Source organism: Malania oleifera, chromosome 3 (assembly GCF_029873635.1).
Source record: "Malania oleifera isolate guangnan ecotype guangnan chromosome 3, ASM2987363v1, whole genome shotgun sequence".
Lineage (NCBI taxonomy): Eukaryota > Viridiplantae > Streptophyta > Magnoliopsida > Santalales > Ximeniaceae > Malania > Malania oleifera.
Window position 1 is genome coordinate 1,141,445 of NC_080419.1, and position 19,729 is coordinate 1,161,173.

A 19,729-nucleotide genomic window follows, 5' to 3' on the forward strand; every position below is an offset into this window, starting at 1 on the left:
ACCAAAAAGAAAAAAGACAGGTGAGAGTGAAGGGGTAAAGAGGTCATTTCAACCAAACGCCCATTGCTGCTCCTGCTTCAGTGCTCTGCTTCTGCTGCTACAGCCAAGCCAGCCACTCCCTACTTGGAGGCTACCTGCGACCACCTTGGCCGTTAATGGCGTCCATATCTCTCTCCCTCTCTTCTTCTTTCCTTCCCTCTCCTCTTCCACCGGACAGGAGCTACCATAACAAGCTCAGGTCCCGGGAAGACTCCATTGCTAGGGTTTTCTACTGCGCATTCGCTTCTCCTGCGCGAAACACCATCGTTTCTTCTTCTCCTTCTTCTTCTTCTTCCGCGGTTGCTCCTCCTCAGAAAAGACACTGGAAGGAAGGCGAATTCCCTGGGACGTCAGTGGCATCAAGGCCTACGCAGGGGAAGAAACGCGCGCCCTTAAAGAGAGTTAAGAAGAAGTTGGACCGCAAGAAAGCAGCCAAGGCCTGGGTTAACACCGTCACCGAAGCCTTGTCCGATCGCATCCTCAACAAACAGTGGCTCGAAGCCCTTGAGGTTTTGCTCTTGCTTATCTTCTCGTATCTTCTCTTTTCTGATTGATTCTTACCACAACGATTGCAAAGCGCCTTAGCTTGGTTAGCTTATCACACTGAGGCAAAATTTACAGAATTTAACTACTGACTCGTAGCTTTATGGTTGGGAAAATTGCAAAATTTTCACATTTGTTCAGCATGGTTAGCTAGAAATCTAAATTCACATTTTACGAAAGTACTTCCTTCTTTTGATTGCAAAAACTGCACTAGTAACAGCTCTTGAGAGCAAAATGGGGCGTCTGGAAATCCTAGCATAACTCACGAACACAGAGTTAGCATTGTCATGTGGTTTTGAGGTTGAAGTGCTAATTTCACCTTGCGCTTCTGAAGACAGCTTTTTCACTCCAGTGATCAGACCATTGGTGGTTAATGATTTTACAAAATACAGTAAAATTTTCATCGTTGTTAGTTAATTTTCTTACATTATACTGCTCAATACAACTGGTTTAGGTATTTGAGATGCTCAAGGAGCAACCCTTTTATCAGCCAAAAGAAGGGACTTACATGAAACTCCTGGTTCTGCTTGGAAGATCTGGCCAGCCCCACCGTGCCCGTCAGCTTTTTGACACAATGGTTGAAGAAGGATGCGAACCCACCTCTGAACTTTACACAGCCTTGCTCGCAGCTTATTGTCGGAACAATCTCATTGAAGAAGCATTCTCAATCCTTGACCTGATGAAGACCCTCCCACTTTGTCAGCCTGATGTTTTCACATACAGTACCCTGATTAAGGCTTGTGTTGATGCTTCTCGTTTTGAATTGGTTGAGTCCCTCTATGAACAAATGAAGGAGCGTCTTATAGCTCCAAACACTGTCACACAAAACATAGTGTTGAGTGGCTATGGGAAGGCAGGGAAATATGACCAGATGGAGAAGGTGTTGCTGGGGATGCTCGAAAGCACTACATGCAAACCTGATGTCTGGACAATGAACATTATTATTAGCATATTTGGTAACAAGGGTCAGATTGAACCTATGGAGAGATGGTATGAGAAATTTCGGAATTTTGGAATTCAGGCGGAAACACGCACTTTTAATATTCTTATAGGTGCCTACGGGAAAAAACGAATGTATGACAAGATGTCGTCAGTGATGGAGTACATGCGGAAGCTTTCTTTTCCTTGGACTACATCAACTTACAATAATGTGATTGAGGCTTTTTCGGATGCAGGGGATGCAAACAACATGGAGTACACATTTGATCAGATGCGTGCTGAAGATATGAAAGCAGATACCAAGACATTCTGCTGTCTTATTAAGGGGTATGCCAATGCTGGCCTCTTCCATAAGGTGGTAAGTACTGCTGAGTTGGCTGGGAAGCTTGAGGTACCTGAGAACACCTCGTTTTATAATGCAGTTATCTCTGCATGTGCAAAGGCAGAGGATTTGGTGGAGATGGAGAGAGTTTTTAAGCGTATGAAAGACAAGCATTGTCCACCAAATTCTGAGACTTACAGTGTCATGGTGGAGGCATATAGAAAGGAAGGCATGCATGACAAAATCTTTGAATTGGAGCAGGAGAAAGAGAAGGTGGTTGCTAATGGTCCTTCAAGCTAGTAGGGTAAAGAAGTGAGTGCATTTTTATGAGCTGCAATTGCAGATGGATGGTTATTGATATCCAGATTGTGTGTTGAAACAGACATAATGCCTTTTTGAGGGCTTCAGTAGTCTTCATGAGCAGGATTGCTGATACATCAGCTTATGGGCAACTGGTTTCAGTGTCATGGGCAACTGCAGCACTGGATTGCTTGAATATCTTATATGAGGTACAATGGCTTTTGCGACCATCTACTTGCCTTGATAACATGTTCATGTATTAGTAAAGGATATTGGTGCCTCTCAACTAATTCCAGGGTTTCTTTTAATCACTTCTATGAGATGACAGTCAGAATCATATTATATTCTCCATATTCTTTTTCTTCTTGCTTTTTCTTCTGCTTGGTTTTTGTAAGATCTGAAAAGAATTAAACTTTTGATAACGACTTTTGGACAGAGGATACGATTTTCTTCAGAAACTATTGCCTATAGGTCCTCTTTTTAATCCAGTACAAGAATGTCGTTACAAAGGCATATCGAGGAATTTCTGCCATAATGCTAAAATCTGCAAATCATGTTTTCATTCCCTTAAAATTTTGCAGCATATGCATATGCGCGACACATGCTGATCGAAACCCTGCACTCAAGACAGCATCTAGGTCTAAACACAACCGTTGCAGGTCAAGACAGCATCTAGGTCTAAACACAACCGTTGCAGGTCCTATTAATAAGTTACAGGGCTCCCCGGTTAAAGCAGCACTAGTTCGACGTTTCCACTATGTTTGACCCCTTATTTTTATAACGAAAGAAATTCACTGGTAGAATAAGAATGTCAGGGAGTATAAGAGATCTCCTTCCAAAACTCTGGGTTACCCCAGAAAAAGCAGAAAGGGAAAACAAAAAAACGAACTCTAGAAACAACCCAAAGTAATCAGCACGCCCTATCAATTCAAGAAAGAAATCCAATCACACTAAATATATGAAAAGCATACCCTCCTGAAGTTCATTACTGACACACCAAAGAGAAGCCAAATAGTGAATCTTCTCCCAGACAGCAAAAATGACAACTTGAAAAAGTACGTGCATTTCGTTTCCTCAAACCCCAAAAATACAGCATGTAGGGCACAATTTCATAACTCTTTACGTTCCTTTTTCCTACCAAAATTGACAAATTGAATTGCCAAAAACTCCACTGTCTTTGGACAAACCCACCCTTCCGCAAAATAATTAAATAGTTTGTTGCAAACCTCCAGGTGAATTCACAATCTAGGAAAAAGATGCAGAGCGCTTTCAGAGCAATTAAAGCAAAGCACACATACATTTGAAGACAGAGAGCCTTTAAGGGTCTTCTAATCTGTAAAAAGTTATTGGTGTTGATCCTATTAAGCACAACCAGCCAAAGAAAAGCTTTGATTTTAGGGAGGAATTTGGGCTTCCAAATAGTTTTATAAAGAGGGGGAAAAAAAAAACCAGAGCTAATCAAGAACTCACAAAAAGATTTTTAGGAACAAAACCTTGAGGGATCCAAAGACAAGAGCGGCTATCGGCTTCCAATGAGACTTGACAATTTTGAGTTTGCTACATTGGCTACAGCTGAGTGTATAGTTGTGACATTTATTGGTTAGTAGATGCTACCATGGGAACAATTTTCTAAACCCAATTTTTTCTCAACATAAGAATAGAACCATAAACCTATGATACTCTTTTTCCATGTGCAGTATGAACAGGCATGTGAACTAGAATGAACGATGAAAGAAACAATAAACAATGGTTGTCAGATATATATTACTTGCTGTGCACGAGAGGAAATGATGCATACGTATTGAAATAGAGTACTATTTACATTACTAAAGGCTTACAAACAGAGTACAAATACATGCCTTCAAACATAATTTGAAGCAACTATGAACCTAAGCCGTCTTGACTTTGGTGCTATTGCTCCACTGTATAGTCTGGGAAAGTTGACCATAACTCCAAAAAATAGAATGATACTAATGCTCTTTTTTACTTTACATAATCAAATGAAACTACTGCACTTTTTCTTTCCACATTATTAACTATATATAGATACATGTGCTCAAGCATAATTTGGAGCACCTACAAACCTAATCCTTTATATGGTTACAAACCAACACTCTCACTACCTCTTTTGGAAATTTAGCTTTGCTATGCTACGTGCAAAAAGACAAGCAAAAACAACTGGAATAATAATAAGAACCACAGCCACAAGACCTAAACGATCATGTCGAAAATCATAATAATCTTCTAGAAAGGCGCTAATTGTCTTCGGTTCCCCAAATATTGTAACTACTCTGTCCTCGTCTCCATACTGTGACGTGAGGAGGCCATTGAGCGACCAAGCTGTAGGACAAATCCAGTACAACCAAACCCACCACTTCGGCATTTTCTGCACATACAAAAACCATATAATTATCATGTTTGAGGTACTGAATGCAGAATTGAGTAAGAGCTCAACTCAACAATGGGGAGCATATGCCTCTTTGTTTTATTAAACGCACTAAAGCTTCTTTTCGAACAACTTAGAAGAGACTCTGGCATTTTTTGCTCTGGTTCCAAATGGGAAGAATTAATTTCAATAGGGTATTCTTTTTTATGAAAGCAGGAGTTTCTTTCTAAATTTTTTTAATGGTCTAGTTCAGAAATTCAAGCTTACAAGTTAATGGGTAAGATTCTCTAGAAGCATCCTTCAAATTTTTCCTGTCATCCGATTTTTTAAACATGGTCTAGTTCAGAAATTGAAGCTTACAAGTTAATGAGTAAGGTTCTCAAGAAGCATCCTTCAAATTTTTCCTGCTATCGGATTTTTTGAACAGAGAGTATAAGCAGTAAGTGGTGAATATTTCGTATTCACCAGGAATTAGCTTAACATGGAATTTGCACGTATTAAATTGGGGTCAATTCTGGCAAGTTGGCTCTAGTGCAGAAAATTTCCTGATCCACTAATATTCCAAGGCAAGTGAAATCTAGGATCACTGGGAGGCAGTAATCTGCAGTCTCATTGATTGTCAAGCTAATAATTGAACCCTAGGGAACTAAAAGACAAAATGGCCTCTCACTAGAACAAAAGGAATATGAGTTTGTGCACGGTTTCAATTTCCACATAGCATTCCTACATATAAATTCTGTTCACATGCGATAAAAGAATTCACTTTTAAATGATTATAAAAAATTATTTCATTTAAATATTAGAGGGGAGAGCTTACCGGTCCTGGCATAAGGAATCCTGAGTAAAGATTCAGTATGGTATAGACTGCAGTTGACAAGATAGAAGCAACTAGGACATTTGGGCTCACTGACATCATTAGCATCCCAAGATATGTGAAGTACAAAAATGTACAGAATGTTGCATAGAAGAACCAAAACACCTTGTAAGCTGACCAGGCATATCCCATGGTTGGATATGTGATGGCTACATACAAAAACGCCTGCACTAGTACGTAAGGTACTTCAATGGCCACCTACAATCAAAAAGATCATTTACATTGAGATTTTGAACAAATTCTGAGGTAATAATAAGCAAAAGGTAATAATCAATAAAATTTCTTGATTATGGTTGTGAGACTGAACCTGTGCAAGCGTGTAGGCCCTAGATGAGTACATGCCAGCAAATTTTTCCCGGTACAAAACTGTGCGCTCAATATCAACGTACGGTAGAACCATTGAGCAATTGCTTATACCCAAGAATATGACAGCGATATACATTGATCCGAGTATAATGGACAGATCCTGCTCGTTGTTTCTACACATAACAAAGGATTGTATTAGCTTTTAAGGCAAAAATTAGCCATGACAAACAAAAAATTAAGACCCAAGGAATAAAGCTCAAAATATCATCTGCATTTAGTTAAAGAGAAGCTCTTTCCCTAATAATCCTCAGTAAGAACCTACGTTGAGAATTATTTCATATTCTGCCTAATGATTTCAAGTTTAGACAAAGAATGGAACTTCTCTTAAGATCATTAAGCAGAAATATTAGTCAAGGTAAATTATGTATACAAGCTCAAGCTCCTCTTGAGAAGTACTATCATGATTCTATTTTCATACAATGAAGATTCTTTCTTTTGTTTATTCCATGAAGCCTACTCATTTGGACTGAACTGGAGTTTAAATGACGACTCTATATCAGGAATTTATGGCAGTTTAACCGTGTTTTAATGTGTAAAATTCATCTTAAAGTGGAGTCTGCAAGTAACATGGATAAATTTCTTGCTCTCTAGTTTACAATTTGTGTATCTATCATGCAGCTTTCCAGAACCACACCAAACCAAAGCAAGAACTTACATTTTGCCTGCTTTCTGCCAAAAGACTGCCGCAAACAAAATTGCTATAGCAATCATAAACACAAAACGCACCACGTTGTACTTAGGGCTTCTCCAATAAGATAGAGAATGTTTCCAGAAGCATGCCTTAAATTGTTCCCAACCACTTTGTGGAAATCGAGAAGGAAAGTGCAAGTCTCTTGAACCTGGTGGTGGTTCACTTAACTCTTTTACCACTTCTAAGGTTTCCCTACATAGAGAAAAGCACAATAGAAATTAGCATTGATACAGTACCAAAGAAAATTCTCATTTGTTCATGATGATCTATAGGTAATAATATTTTTAAGGGGAAAAAACTGAAGTGATGCATAATCATATCCCATTCAATTTCTACGTGTTATATTTTTCAATAGAAAACTATTTACTAACCGGCACAGAGATGACTCATTATAAATATCTGCAAAATCCACACCAAGTTCTGCTTCCATTGATGTTGATGAAACTTCTAACATCCATGTTGCTGGATTATAATTGTCTTTTATCTTTGGGACACCAGGAATGCTCTGTTGGATGGGGGAAATGTAAATGAGTAACTTACATGGTCAAATTATATGCATCTAATTTGAAATAAAAAAGATAAAAAAGGGGGAAAATATAAGGCAGTTTTTCGCCTAAAAGACCAATGACAAAATATACATAATTTCTGCCAATTGCCTTTCCATATTTCTGCTTGATTCATGCTCTCAAGTAAAGGATAAGGTTGGTCATACACCCAAAAATGAGGATTTTGTGTAGCAACTAATGCAATATTTGGTACGTTGAATGGAAAGGACTAAGGGTAGAATGGAATGCAAAATTGTATAGTTCCACATTCCACTAAATTCCTAAGTACCAAATATTGCATAAGATAGAACTGCTAGTCTTTAATAGCATATGAGCAAAGATCATGCATATTGGAGGTTGATTGATAAAGATAACTTTGACTTAATTAAACATAAAGCATGGAAAACCATAATTGCGTGATGCAACTCACAAATTTAGACGTGCCTTTGAGTATTGCAAAATCAAGTTGCTTGTATGTTCCAAAAGAAGTGCTTAATATTCCATAAATAAAGGCTAACCTTAATGATTTTGTATGTTTCTCCCACCTTTTTATTTGAAACTGTCAGTGTTGGATCTTGAAAACATGGGGTTATTAATTTACTGATTTCCATGATAGACATTTTTCAGTATAATGATATTTCCGGTTATAAATTTGATATCAGTAGTTGTTAGTGTTATAATATTTTCATTTTCAATTTTCAATTGTAGGATTCATTTGTGGATGTCCCGGTGTAATGTTTGGCATCTATAAATGATTTTCTTTTAGAAGAGAGAGAGAGAGAGAGAGAGAGAGAGAGAGAGAGAGAGAGAGAGAAGAAGAAAAATAAAAAAGAATACCCAATTAGCAGGCAGGAATAAGAACTCATGTAAGGAAACCAAATCAAAGAATAAACCAATCATCAGGATGCAATGGGAGGTTTACATGCCTATCAAGAAATAATGCTGGTATAGCAAGCATACCTCAAAGTACTGAATAAGTTTATTTGAATGAGTACCCAATATTCCAGAATAGATAATCAGTCCTCCTCTTTTCATTAAAATCAACTGCATAAGTAGAATAAATATCCATTCATTACTGATCGGAATCTTTAATCATCAATAAGCTGGCACATTTAATAATATTATTAAAATAATTATGTCAACTAAAGCTTAGAAACTGCAAGTTTTGCTTCTTATACACATGTATTCTCAAAATATACATTTTACATTTGCATACACATTGTACTGCACTAGACACAAAGTTAAAATAGACAAATACACTCTTGTAAAAGGTTCAGTTTGCATGTTTCCAATTTGATTTGAATGCAAGTATAGCATCTATCAAAAGCCTTTTATAGCTGAATTTTTGTTCGACTATAGATATCAATAACATGTGGGAACTAGGTACAAAGTGGTGCACTCAGCTCAAACTGAAGAAAATTTTGGGCATTTTGGTAGGCAAAAATAAAGTAATAGTAAAATAGGAATTTTAAACCTACTATAGAAACCTTGAATTACCTCATCAAATGCCTCAAATATGTCAATGCTTGGTTGGTGGATGGTGCAAACAGTTGTCCTTCCTGTTCCGACCACATTTTTCACTGCTCGCATGACAATTGCAGCTGCTCTTGCATCTAAACCTGAAGTTGGTTCATCCATAAATATTATTGATGGGTTCGAAACAAGCTCCACAGCAATTGTGAGCCTTTTACGTTGCTCTGTGGATAGACCAGTTTGGCCGGGAATCCCAACTAAAGAATCTTTAATATCATCAAGTTCCACAGTTTCAATTACTTCTTCAATAAATCTCTGCATGACAGGAAGAAAGTTCTATATCATAAAAATATGTGTGACATATGCAACATCATTCCTTGAATATAAAATGCTTGTGCTAAATGATTCTAAAGAAATTAAAATTTCAAAAGAGCCATATCCAAATCATTTCCAGAATATCCAAGGATCAATGTTTGAGAAGAATAGAAATGTCAAAATTTATGAGAAGAGGCCATACAGCTTTTGTTCCTCGATCAATCTCTTGGGATAACCGCAACCAAGCTGAGAATATCACTGATTCTTTTACAGTGACCTGTGGAGAATGTATATCAGTCTGCTCACAGTAGGCTGCTATTCTAGCAAATGTCTTTTGGACTTTGGGGTACCCTCCAATTCTTATGTCTCCTTCTATGGTCCCTCCAGTTTTCCTTCCACAAAGAACATCCATGAGAGTTGTTTTCCCAGCCCCACTGGCACCCATTAGTGCTGTAAGGACTCCAGGACGAAATGCTCCTGTAATGTCATGGAGCAGCTGAAGTTTCTTCTCATGAAAACCACGTTCTCTCATTTCCTGTGCAGGGAGAATGAAGATATACAATTTATACATTTATCCTTTCAATCAAAAGGCCATGGCAATCATATTGAATCATTAGCTGCACAAGATTACCGGAGGGGTGTCAACAAAGTATTGCACATCCTTAAATGATATCGCCAATGGCTCAAACGGCAGGACCATCCTCCCTGTGCAACAAATAGTACATATACTTTTTGAATCATTCAATAACAAGAAGACCATGTCGGTTGTTTTGGAATTTTAAATTGAAAATTGTGAAGTAGCTGTTTTAGCTCACCATTTCTTGTTTCTGCAACAGTTTGGGATGCAGCAGCTACTGTTGGTGCATTCTCCACATGCACATGCACATGCCTACTACTATCTTCTGTTAGTTCAGCCAACTTCTTTTTAGAAATTATGGCTCTAGATGTCCCAGGAGCTGCATGAGTAGTCATACAGGTAAATTTACAAAGACTTTTGTACAGATATTTTCATACTTAAAGATTGAGAGATACTTACGGTTTAAGTAAGTTAAGGCCAAGGCAAATCCAATGTCAAAAAGTATCATGAACCCAAACAGTGCCCCTACTGACACCCAGTACATGTAATCTTCAAAGTCCAACCCATGATTAGTTAAGATTGCCCTCCCTAAAGTTGAGTTTCCCATTTGAACCTGCATTAATGAAGAATGACCTGATCGTTAATAAATTCATATCGTCTGAAAAAAAATTGTAACTCACAAAAAGCCAAGAACTATCAAGCCATATCATCTAGACAACTGCACCTTTTGCCAACGTGGAGCAAGAAATTCATTTACTGATATGCCTATTTCTCCGTATGACATGGGAGTCACCCAGAAACCCCATTTAAGCCAGGATGGTAGTTCGGCTGCAAAGAATAACACCCTGTTGAGTAGTTTGTTCCTTTCCATTATGGTTTAATTCACTGACAAATTACTTACTTCGTGGAATGATATAGCCTCCAAACAGGAAAGTTAGCACTTGAACCAGAAAAGCATTACTAGTTGCAACAACAAGTGTTTGGCAAACTGAGGCAATGAAACGACACATGGTTGATGATGCCTGATGCAGAGCAAATAGCAGAAGGAACTGGCGGAAAAACCTAACATCCAAAGGTAGTATTTTTCAACAACATGGAGAATGGTGAGATAAACTTGGTTTGGTATATCCAGATCTTTTCTGTTCTAGTCATATTGAAAATGTTGCGTGCTTACCTCGATACTTGTGGGTCATAACCAATCACATAGTAAGTTACTGCTGTCCACAGGAAAGACTCGAGCAGGGCAAATGGAACCTTCAACATAGAAGCTGGAATAGAAAATGCCCATGCTGGATAAAGGTAGAAGTCTCTTTGTTTGTAGAACACAGGAAGTCTTGAAATGGTTAAGGATAGCTCAGATATTCCATTGGTCATCAGTCTGACTAGTGTATAAAATAGAACACCCATGTAATAATTTGCATGAACCAAGTCCACTGCCATTCGAGAACGTATAAATACTGTCATTGTCAGGCAAGCAATGATGACGAGCTGCGGATACGCAGGCAATCAATTATATTAGCTTGAAGTGCTTCACAGTTTATAGTTAATACTGAAGGTAAGCACAAGGAATACGCATTTCAAAAAGCAGTTGATTACCTGTGTCGTTTTGAAAATATATACAAATGCATTTCGCTTAATGAGAAGCAACTCCCTATCCATGCAAGCCTTAAATAATTCCCATTTGCCCAAAGCATAGACATGAAATGATAAGGCATTGCTATGGAACTGGGATTTATTATTTGGCTTTGAGAGCTCCTCCTGCAGTTTCTTTCCCACCGTACTTGATTTAAACATTGCACAGAATTGATCCACTGTCACATAATTGTATGGAAGGTCTGTGCGGTACCAGTACTGAGCTTGATCCTTTCTGGAGATAACCTGAAAAAGATAAGAACTAGAAATGAACAAATGTATGGTAATCAGAAGCGATTCAAACAACAGGAGATAAGTAGGTTGTGTTTTGCACCTCCTGGAGGAAGTCTGCAGCACCCTTTCTTCCTGGGCACTTGAAACCACAATCCTCAAAAAACTTAAGCGCATCACCGCGAGGACCATGGTACACAATTTTTCCTTCTGCCATCAATATCACATCATCAAATAGATCAAAGGTTTCTGGTGCTGGCTGAAGAAGGGCAACCAATGCAGTTGCATCTGTAATGTGCACCAATTGCTGGAGACAGGTGACAATCTGAAAGGTTGTGGAGCTGTCTAATCCAGTTGAGATTTCATCCATAAATAGAGCTTTGGTAGGACCCACGATCATCTCCCCTGAGAAATGAATCAGCTTAGTGAGAAAAGAAAGCAAATCTCGGTGCAGACAATATCTCGTTTCACTCCACAATTTGATTTCCCAATTTTGGGACACACAATATGGGTAGTCCCATAATAACAGCTACATGGTAAATACATACATATATGTACATGCATGTGCAAGTGGGTGAACCACAACTAACAGAATTACAAATGAAACAGAGGAATTTAATAGGTTTGTCTTTGTTTCTTTCCTACCCGTAGTCAGCCTTTTCCTCTGGCCGCCTGAAATTCCTCTTCTCATTGCATCACCAACCATTATATCAGCACAGATATCAAGTCCAAGGATCTGAGGGGATATGTGTTCGTTACAAGTCAAAAACAAGGTATAAGCACTCTAATTGTATCACTCACTGCCTACATTTATCCTGTTACGCTTGGGAAAAGCAAAATACCTTGAGTACATAGTCTGTCTGTAGAGTTTGTTCTTGTCCCTCAACTGAAATTGCCTGTTAAAACTCTCATTCTGTTAGAGATTTTAAAATGTAATTTTGCAATTTATGAAAAAGTGTCCACTTATGGGTTGATAGGGTTACCTTCATGTAGGTGTCAATGTCAGGATCTGGGACAATTCCTGCTTCTTTCTCTCTTCTGCTTATTTCCATCATAACCTCTTCACAGCCACATTAACAACAATTGAGTTCAAGAACTAATATATATATATATATACTTGTGCAAAAAACTATGCAGGAAACACGTAGATGAACAAACTAAGGAAGCTAGCCTTACCCGCTCTGTCTCCAACACCCTGACAGCGTGCCGAAAAATCGATGGCTTCCCTCACGGTCATCTCAGGTATGTGCAGGTCATACTGGCTAATGTAAGCTGCTGTTTTCTCAGGAACAAACTCATCCAGTTTGTACCCATTATAAGTTATCCCCCCGGTAACCTGGACAAGAAATAAGAATTAACGGAATGGGAAACATTAAGAAAATTGCATGATAAATTATAATGGTCAGCTTAAATTGAGTGCTGATCAGGTCATGGGTGTTGCTTAATGGTTTCATATACACTTTTATTCAAACACATGGTAGGCATGTTGGAAAAGCACTGTAACTGACCTTAAGAGAAGGGTTAACTTTGCCTGCAAGAGCCGTTAGGAAGGTTGTCTTGCCACACCCCGGGGGACCAAGAAGCAGAGTCAGCCTGCATATATGCATATAAGGTCGAACTTCATTCTGATAGTATTAAACTTGAATAATTTGAGAGTTGGGTCAAGTAATCAATCAAAGCCAACCGCATTAAACTCTAAACTCAAATGTAAATATATATATATATATATATATATATATGTGTGCGTGCGTATGTGAGGGTGTGAGTAGGTGTGTTACCTGGAAGGCTTGAGGACACCACTGACGTCTTTCAGAATGCTGATCTTGGCGTCTGTGGTACTGAACGGAATCAACCTCTTCAACCCCTGCTCCACCCATCATCATTGATTATAAATTTTTGGTCGGAGAAAAGGAAAACAAAAAAAAAAAAACAGAAGAAAGAGATTTTCAGAAATGAAGAAAGATTGAACACAATACAAGAATTAAGAATACATACAGATAATTCGGATTTGACGGTGTTCCATAGCGTGGGGAGGGGCTTCCCTTCGACGACCTCGCACTTGGCTTCCACGCTCAGGTTCTCGTACCTCACCTCCACCGTCGGCAACTCCAGTCCCACTCTGCAATTGTCTCGCATTTTCAAACACCAACATCAACAAATATGACTAAATCAAAAAACTAAAATAAAATAAAATAAAATGCAAATGTAATTAAACCCACATTCGATTCGCGAAATATTTATTCGTAAAGGATAGAATGATTACAATAGAAATTTGATTTGATGGTTCACATTTTAGAAAAAAAATATGTATATAGTATTAGATATTAGAGAACAGGAACGAACACATTCGGAGAGTTGTATATTGTGTTTTTTCAAAACTCGTTGGACCATAGGTGCGAAGAATAGATAAAAAATTACTTCTAAATGTTATCCATGCGGGTGTATATTATACAGTCTCTGGTTCTATGTTAGATGGAATAATACAAGTTCCTACATAAAAATAATTCCTGTTAGCAAATTGAACATACCCTCATAAAAATTACACGAGGATATATCTTTATTTGTTTCATTACAATATATATATTTTTTAATGATTAGAAACTTTAATTTTGACGAGCTCTTTAAATATTACGGAAAGTAGATATTTTTTCAATTCATACCTATTTAATATTTTTCATTATAGCATGTTCTGTGAAATCTTTCCCAATCCTTTTCATTTCCTTTGAATCCCAATTAAATATATTGAAGGGTGCAAGCCCAATAGTACTACTTAATTGAATGAACACATGGGCTGGCATATATTAATAATGCATATATTCACCCAATTAGTAATTGGTTGGCATATGGTCATTAAATAATTGTGTGTCCAATGAATGAATGAATTTATTTATATATATATATATATATATATAACTTATAATTTAAAATGCTTATAGGAGTTAATTAATATTTATAATATAATTAACAAATTAACAAGTAGGTGAATAAATGAAATTAAGATATATAATTGGCATTCAGATGGCCATGTGGTGTAGGGGTGTGTGCATAATATAAATAGGTAAAGGGGGTGGATGGAATTTTGAAAATACATTAGGATCCATATGAATTAAGGATATCACATATATGTATGTGTGTATAAAAATGCACTGCTAAAAACTTAGATATTTAGTTACTTCTTTATAAGATTTTGTTTTTTTTTTAAATAAAAAAATAATAATAAACATAAACATATACCCATATATACATGCATAACATACACTGACTACAAAATGAAAGGCTCCTGTTGCCCGTGCAGATTATGATATTTTGTTTTGCCATATTTGAGAATCAGCGTCAGCACCCGCCTTGGTGTAGGTCTCCGATAATCTTTTGCTTTATAGTTCTAGGACTATTTACAACTAATCAATTAAGAGTTTCTCCAATCTAGCAAGCATCTTAATGACAAAGGACGCATATGGCTACTGCAAATTTATATGTTTGCTCCACTAATTAAGATTCGATCCCTTTCCTAAGGATATGAAACCATCAATCGCAACTGAGGATATGATATGAACTATTTAAAAAAAAAAGAGAGAGAGATTTCCTAATTTATGTATGGATGGGGTTAAGTAAACCGAGAGAGAGAGATAGAGAGAGAGGAGGGGGAGAAGGTCTTGCCTGTCGATGCGTTTGCGGAGCTTGTGGAGGAGGCGGAGATTGTCGTTCTCGATCTGTCTGATGAGCTTCTCGACGAAGAGCTGGCGCTGGAGAGAGCTCAGCTTGCTCACATCCGTAGTACTCAATCCCTTATTACTACTATTTGCTGCCGCCGCTGGGGCTTTGTTGTCGTGATTAGGATCGAAGAGGGAGGTGCGGAGGCGATGGACGGTGGGGAGCCTCTCGATGGCCGCCCACTGGAGAGCCAGCTCCTCGTCGTCCTCATCCCGTCTACTCCGCGACTCCCCGTATGAACTGCTCCTGTAGCTTAAACTTCTCCCATCCATTCCATACCCCGTCAGATCCATCTCCTCTCTCTCTCGCTATCTTTCTCGATCTCCCTATTTAGCTGTGTGTTCTGTTCAATTCTCTTCGATCTCTTTTTCTTTGGTCGATGGATAACTGGTGGACCCTCTCCCCCCACTACCAAGCCCCTCACTAATATATATATAATGGATCCCTTCTGCTAGAAGATTAACTGCTCTGCTTCCTGCTCTGCTTCTTCTTCTTCTTCTTCTTCTTCTTCTGCTGATTGCTTGATTGATGATTTGCAGGAGGGGGGATTTGGGTTGCAATATGGATGGCTGCGGTTGATGAATATAAAATACCCAATTCCAACTATATATATATATATATATATAGAGAGAGAGAGAGAGAGAGAGAGAGAGAGAGAGAGAGAGAGAGAGAGAGAGACTGGGAATACCAAAAGTAAAGAGTAGTAATGGTAGTAGTAGTAGTCTTTGACCTAGCTATGCGTAACTGGTGGACAGGTCGTGGAAGTTTCTTTCCGCAAGACTACACCAGCGAGAACATCGACTTCAAGGTTACTATATTCATTATTTAATTATCTATTTTCTCAGAGGGAGAGGGAGAGGGAGAGGGGATTTCATCTAGAAGGCAGGGACAGCAGCGCGAAGCTACAAAGCTATGCCGTCTACCAAAGGCAACCCCAAAGGCCAAAGCCCATGAGTCTATGATTCCTGACCCCGTCACTCATCCCCACCAGGCACCCCCCACGCCCCAATTTTCTTAATTTCTGAATTAATTACTTGAACACACTTACCATTTCTGAAATTTCACTTTTCTTTCTAAAATTTCAAAAATTCTCAAAATATTAACCTTTTTACAAAATACAAAATATATTCATCTTTTTAATAAATTTGAGAGAGGCTCTTTACATTTTGAAACCTTAAGAAAAGTCCTTTAAATTTTTGAAATCTCGAAAGATTATTATGTTTTTGCAAACTTGATTGAGGTTAGAGTTGGTAATTAATAATTAAGAAATTATTTTTAGATTCGAATGGGTCAGCGGTCAGCCAAACTGAGTTGACCAGCTACGCAACTATACCGTATATAGTAATCCAGTCAAACATGGATTGCTTTGACTTTTTCAACACATCCCTCTGGGCCCACATCTGCCCCATTAGGATTTTATCACACATATACAAACTAATGTTTTGATACAAGGATGACAACTCATACACTAAATAATTATACGAGTTATAAGTGACTTGTGTATATATATGAATTTATTAAAAATACTTTTATACATTTTCATAACTTGTGTATTTAACTTCTGTATATATATTGATTTATTAAAAGTACTTTTATGCATTTTTATTACTTGTGCATTTAATTTCCACGCTAGACTTAGTGATTAAACTCTTCTGATTAGCTCATAAGGATTAGAAACCCGTATTCTAGAACCATCCAAAGAAATAAATAATTTTCAAAAAGGTTCTGAACAAATTCAAATAAGATTTTTACTCTCGTTCATTACTAAAAATTTCTTGACTCTAATACACTTTGGAGAGATTCGAACCTAGAAAATAAAATAAAAAATAAATAAAAGAAAAAGGAAATAAATAAGAAAAGAAGGAAAAAGGGTTTGGCCAGGACCAATGTAGTGACCCGAAGAATAATGGTATTTTAATAATAAGAATGAGAGAAATGGAAACAAAAATAGAAGGAGGTCGTAGACTTCGTCGACGACATTGCATTTCAGAGAATATAATTTCAAGAATTTCCAGGGTTCGTCAACGAATGTCTTCAGGATCTCGTCGATGAGATCTCATTTCGTCGACGAGAAAATACCGAGCGAAGGTTTTGGGCTGCTCTGAATTTTGTCGATGGAGGGTAAGGTTCGTCGACGAATTTACTAAAGGACTCGTCGACGAGGTGACGTGTCTCGTCGACAAATCTGGCCTTATAAATAGTGAAAACTCAGATTTTTATCATATTTTCAATGCCCTCTCTCTCTCTCCTACGGTCCCTCTCCCTTCTCTCTTCGATTTCGACCCCACTAGTCGCCGGATCAACGATCTGAAGCCACCACGATGCTCCTGGCGAAGTTCTCTGCAAGTCTGTCGGAGCGAATCATTGGTGAAATGAAGTTGGATTTCATTCCAAATTCAGGGTAAGGCCTTTTAGCCCATTTTTGGCCTTCTGACAGTTATAGGAAATGATGTAGGTAAATAAATACTGATATTCTGTTCTGACAAATATTGTTTTCAAGGTGTTATATAGGAGACCCTGCGGGTGTTAGGCTAGTAAACTATAGGGGCTTTTCAGTAGTCAGGTAAGGAAAATATGCTATGCTAGGTAATTTTAAAATATTATATAGTTTATTAAATTATGAATATTATGTATTAAAGTATGGTGTGGCTTGAGAATATGAATATAGTACGGAGATATGTTTTACGAATTTTAGTATCATGATTTTATGAATTTCAGTACCATGATTATATGAATTATAGTACCATGATTATACGAATCTCAGTACCATGATTATACGAATCTCAGTATTATGATTATGCAGTTCTCAGTGTTATGAATACACAGTTCTCAGTACTATGAAATATGGATTACAGTTACAGTTTATTCAGTATCATGGTAATTACGGTTATTTCAGAATCATGGTAAATCGGATAGTTGTATATAGAAATATATTATATAGTATCAGACCCTGTTAGACTATGCAGTTACAGAGTATGGTATCGTTGCTACAGATATTATGTTATGTTATGAGTGCAACCACCTATTTAGATAATACGTGGTAGTAGATCGATCACCTAGGCCCTTGACGTGGACAGGTTCCCCATCATATATGGGTTGAGGTGGGCAGATCAGACTGATGGAGTATAGTGATTTACCCTGGCCAACCAACCAGTGTAGATCTCGCCTAAGGGCCACACAACCCTGTCATGAGGGGTTAAATTATGACACATTGTTATTCACAGGGAAAGTTTTCAGTTACTATTACGTATGTACAGATTTATAGAAATAAGGAACATACTTATGCACACTAGAAGTATTTTGAATAGTAACCTACAATATTGTTATGTAAAGTTACTTGGAAAGAGTGGTGTATTTTATTACTTGTACTGTACTTACGTATCCAGTTATACATGATTATATGAAGAAAAAAATTTCATAATACTGTAGCTCATTTGCCATACACTAGTAATAGCATATTTCGTCTTACTGAGCGTTGACTCATCCTAGTGTTGAATCATTTTTCAGGTGATCTAGGTAGGCAAGCAGACCAGGCTCGCAGATAGAGGGACTTCAGTAGTACCCTGTCAGTGAGGTGAGTATTGTGGAGGATTTTTGTCTATCCTAGCATAGTTAAGGGTATTTTGGGAAACAGATATATGTGCATATTTTGGGAAACATGTTAATACTCTGGTATTGTATATATATTTACATATGGTTATCTTTATTTGATTTCTGCTTCTTGTTGCTTAGGTTAAGGATTGGGTTTACCCCCAATATGGTATCAGAGTATGTAGAATATCATAGTATAAAATAAATAAATAAACCAGTTAATTAAGCAGGTCGTTATAACCAAACCGTCAACAGTTTGGAGGGACTCAGAAAATCGTCGACTATTTTCCTGCAGGGCAAACTATCGAGAGCGTTTAAGGGCCAAACCGTCAACAGTTTTATCAAGCACAGAAAAACCGTTGACGGTTTTCTACAAGGACAACCTACTTATAAATAGACTTTAGGTCTTTTTAAAAAAAAAAAATTGTCCTCTCTCTCTCTCTCTCTCTCTCTCTCTCTCTGCTCTGAATCTCTCTCATCTCTCTCTCTACTCTAAGCCTCCTAGAAAACTCACGGGTGCTCCACGATCCTTTCTCTCTCCTCCCAATATGTAGGTCGTTGATCCTCGACAGATTTGAGCGGCTAGGTTTCAAGGTTTTGGGAAGTTTTAGGCAAAACTTCGAGGATTAGGTAAGGAGAATAAAGTATACCAGTTTTTTATTAATTTTGAACCGATTAAATTTGAGAATATGAGCCTGATATATATATATATATATATATATATATGTGTGTGTGTGTGTGTGTGTGTGTGTGTGTGTGTGTGTGTGTGTGTGTGTGTGTGTGTGTGTATGGTTTTTTGAATGGGTTAGGCATTTGAAAATGATGGTTTTGATTAAAATTCATATATGGGGAAAAACCAATGTGAGTAGGGTATATTAATTATTTACGATTATATAACAGTATGGTTAAAACTTAAACCGTATGGCATGAGAATAACTCTTCATAATAAACTGGTTGTGAATACTATGGTGAATGAATTGATATGTTTGGATGATTTGTTTTGTATGCTTATTCGTGTGTATATCACAATATAACGTTGGTAAGCCTGAGGAGTTCATTATATTGCCTGTATATAAAACACAATATAACGCTAGTAGGCCTAAGGAGTTTGTTTTACTGATATACTATGAATAGGTCCTTGTGAAAGGCAGCAAATTTCGATTGTGAAGTACTCGTGTAGTATCATGTGTGGAT

General features: G+C 37.5%; 2 protein-coding genes across 2 annotated transcripts; one reads left to right on the forward strand and one right to left on the reverse strand.

Annotated features, from left to right (window-relative positions):
• On the forward strand, positions 1–2,490 carry LOC131151676 (pentatricopeptide repeat-containing protein At3g06430, chloroplastic). Its single transcript, XM_058103010.1, has 2 exons — positions 1–548; positions 1,037–2,490. The coding sequence occupies exons 1-2, from the start codon at positions 156–158 to the stop codon at positions 2,141–2,143; spliced, it is 1,500 nt and encodes a 499-aa protein (XP_057958993.1). The 5' UTR covers positions 1–155; the 3' UTR covers positions 2,144–2,490.
• A 1,452-nt stretch (positions 2,491–3,942) lies between these two features.
• On the reverse strand, positions 3,943–15,862 carry LOC131151674 (pleiotropic drug resistance protein 3-like). Its single transcript, XM_058103005.1, has 24 exons — positions 14,891–15,862; positions 13,229–13,352; positions 13,012–13,097; positions 12,742–12,826; positions 12,410–12,569; positions 12,217–12,293; positions 12,076–12,129; positions 11,879–11,969; positions 11,337–11,638; positions 10,967–11,248; positions 10,545–10,858; positions 10,272–10,432; positions 10,095–10,198; positions 9,830–9,983; positions 9,609–9,749; positions 9,425–9,498; positions 8,996–9,328; positions 8,503–8,793; positions 7,966–8,049; positions 6,832–6,965; positions 6,425–6,652; positions 5,711–5,882; positions 5,347–5,601; positions 3,943–4,529 (listed from the first exon to the last, which is right to left on the reverse strand). The coding sequence occupies exons 1-24, from the start codon at positions 15,235–15,237 to the stop codon at positions 4,263–4,265; spliced, it is 4,320 nt and encodes a 1,439-aa protein (XP_057958988.1). The 5' UTR covers positions 15,238–15,862; the 3' UTR covers positions 3,943–4,262.
• Between the last annotated feature and the right edge of the window lie 3,867 nt (positions 15,863–19,729).

Coding starts and splice junctions, on each gene's coding strand:
- LOC131151676 (XM_058103010.1), top strand. CDS start 156: ATGGCGTCCATATCTCTCTCCCTCTCTTCTTCTTTCCTTCCCTCTCCT. Junction 549..1,036: donor AGTGGCTCGAAGCCCTTGAG/GTTTTGCTCTTG, acceptor CAACTGGTTTAG/GTATTTGAGATGCTCAAGGA.
- LOC131151674 (XM_058103005.1), bottom strand. CDS start 15,237: ATGGATCTGACGGGGTATGGAATGGATGGGAGAAGTTTAAGCTACAGG. Junction 10,199..10,271: donor AGGCTATATCATTCCACGAA/GTAAGTAATTTG, acceptor TATTCTTTGCAG/CCGAACTACCATCCTGGCTT. Junction 5,602..5,710: donor GGGCCTACACGCTTGCACAG/GTTCAGTCTCAC, acceptor TTTTGATTGTAG/GTGGCCATTGAAGTACCTTA.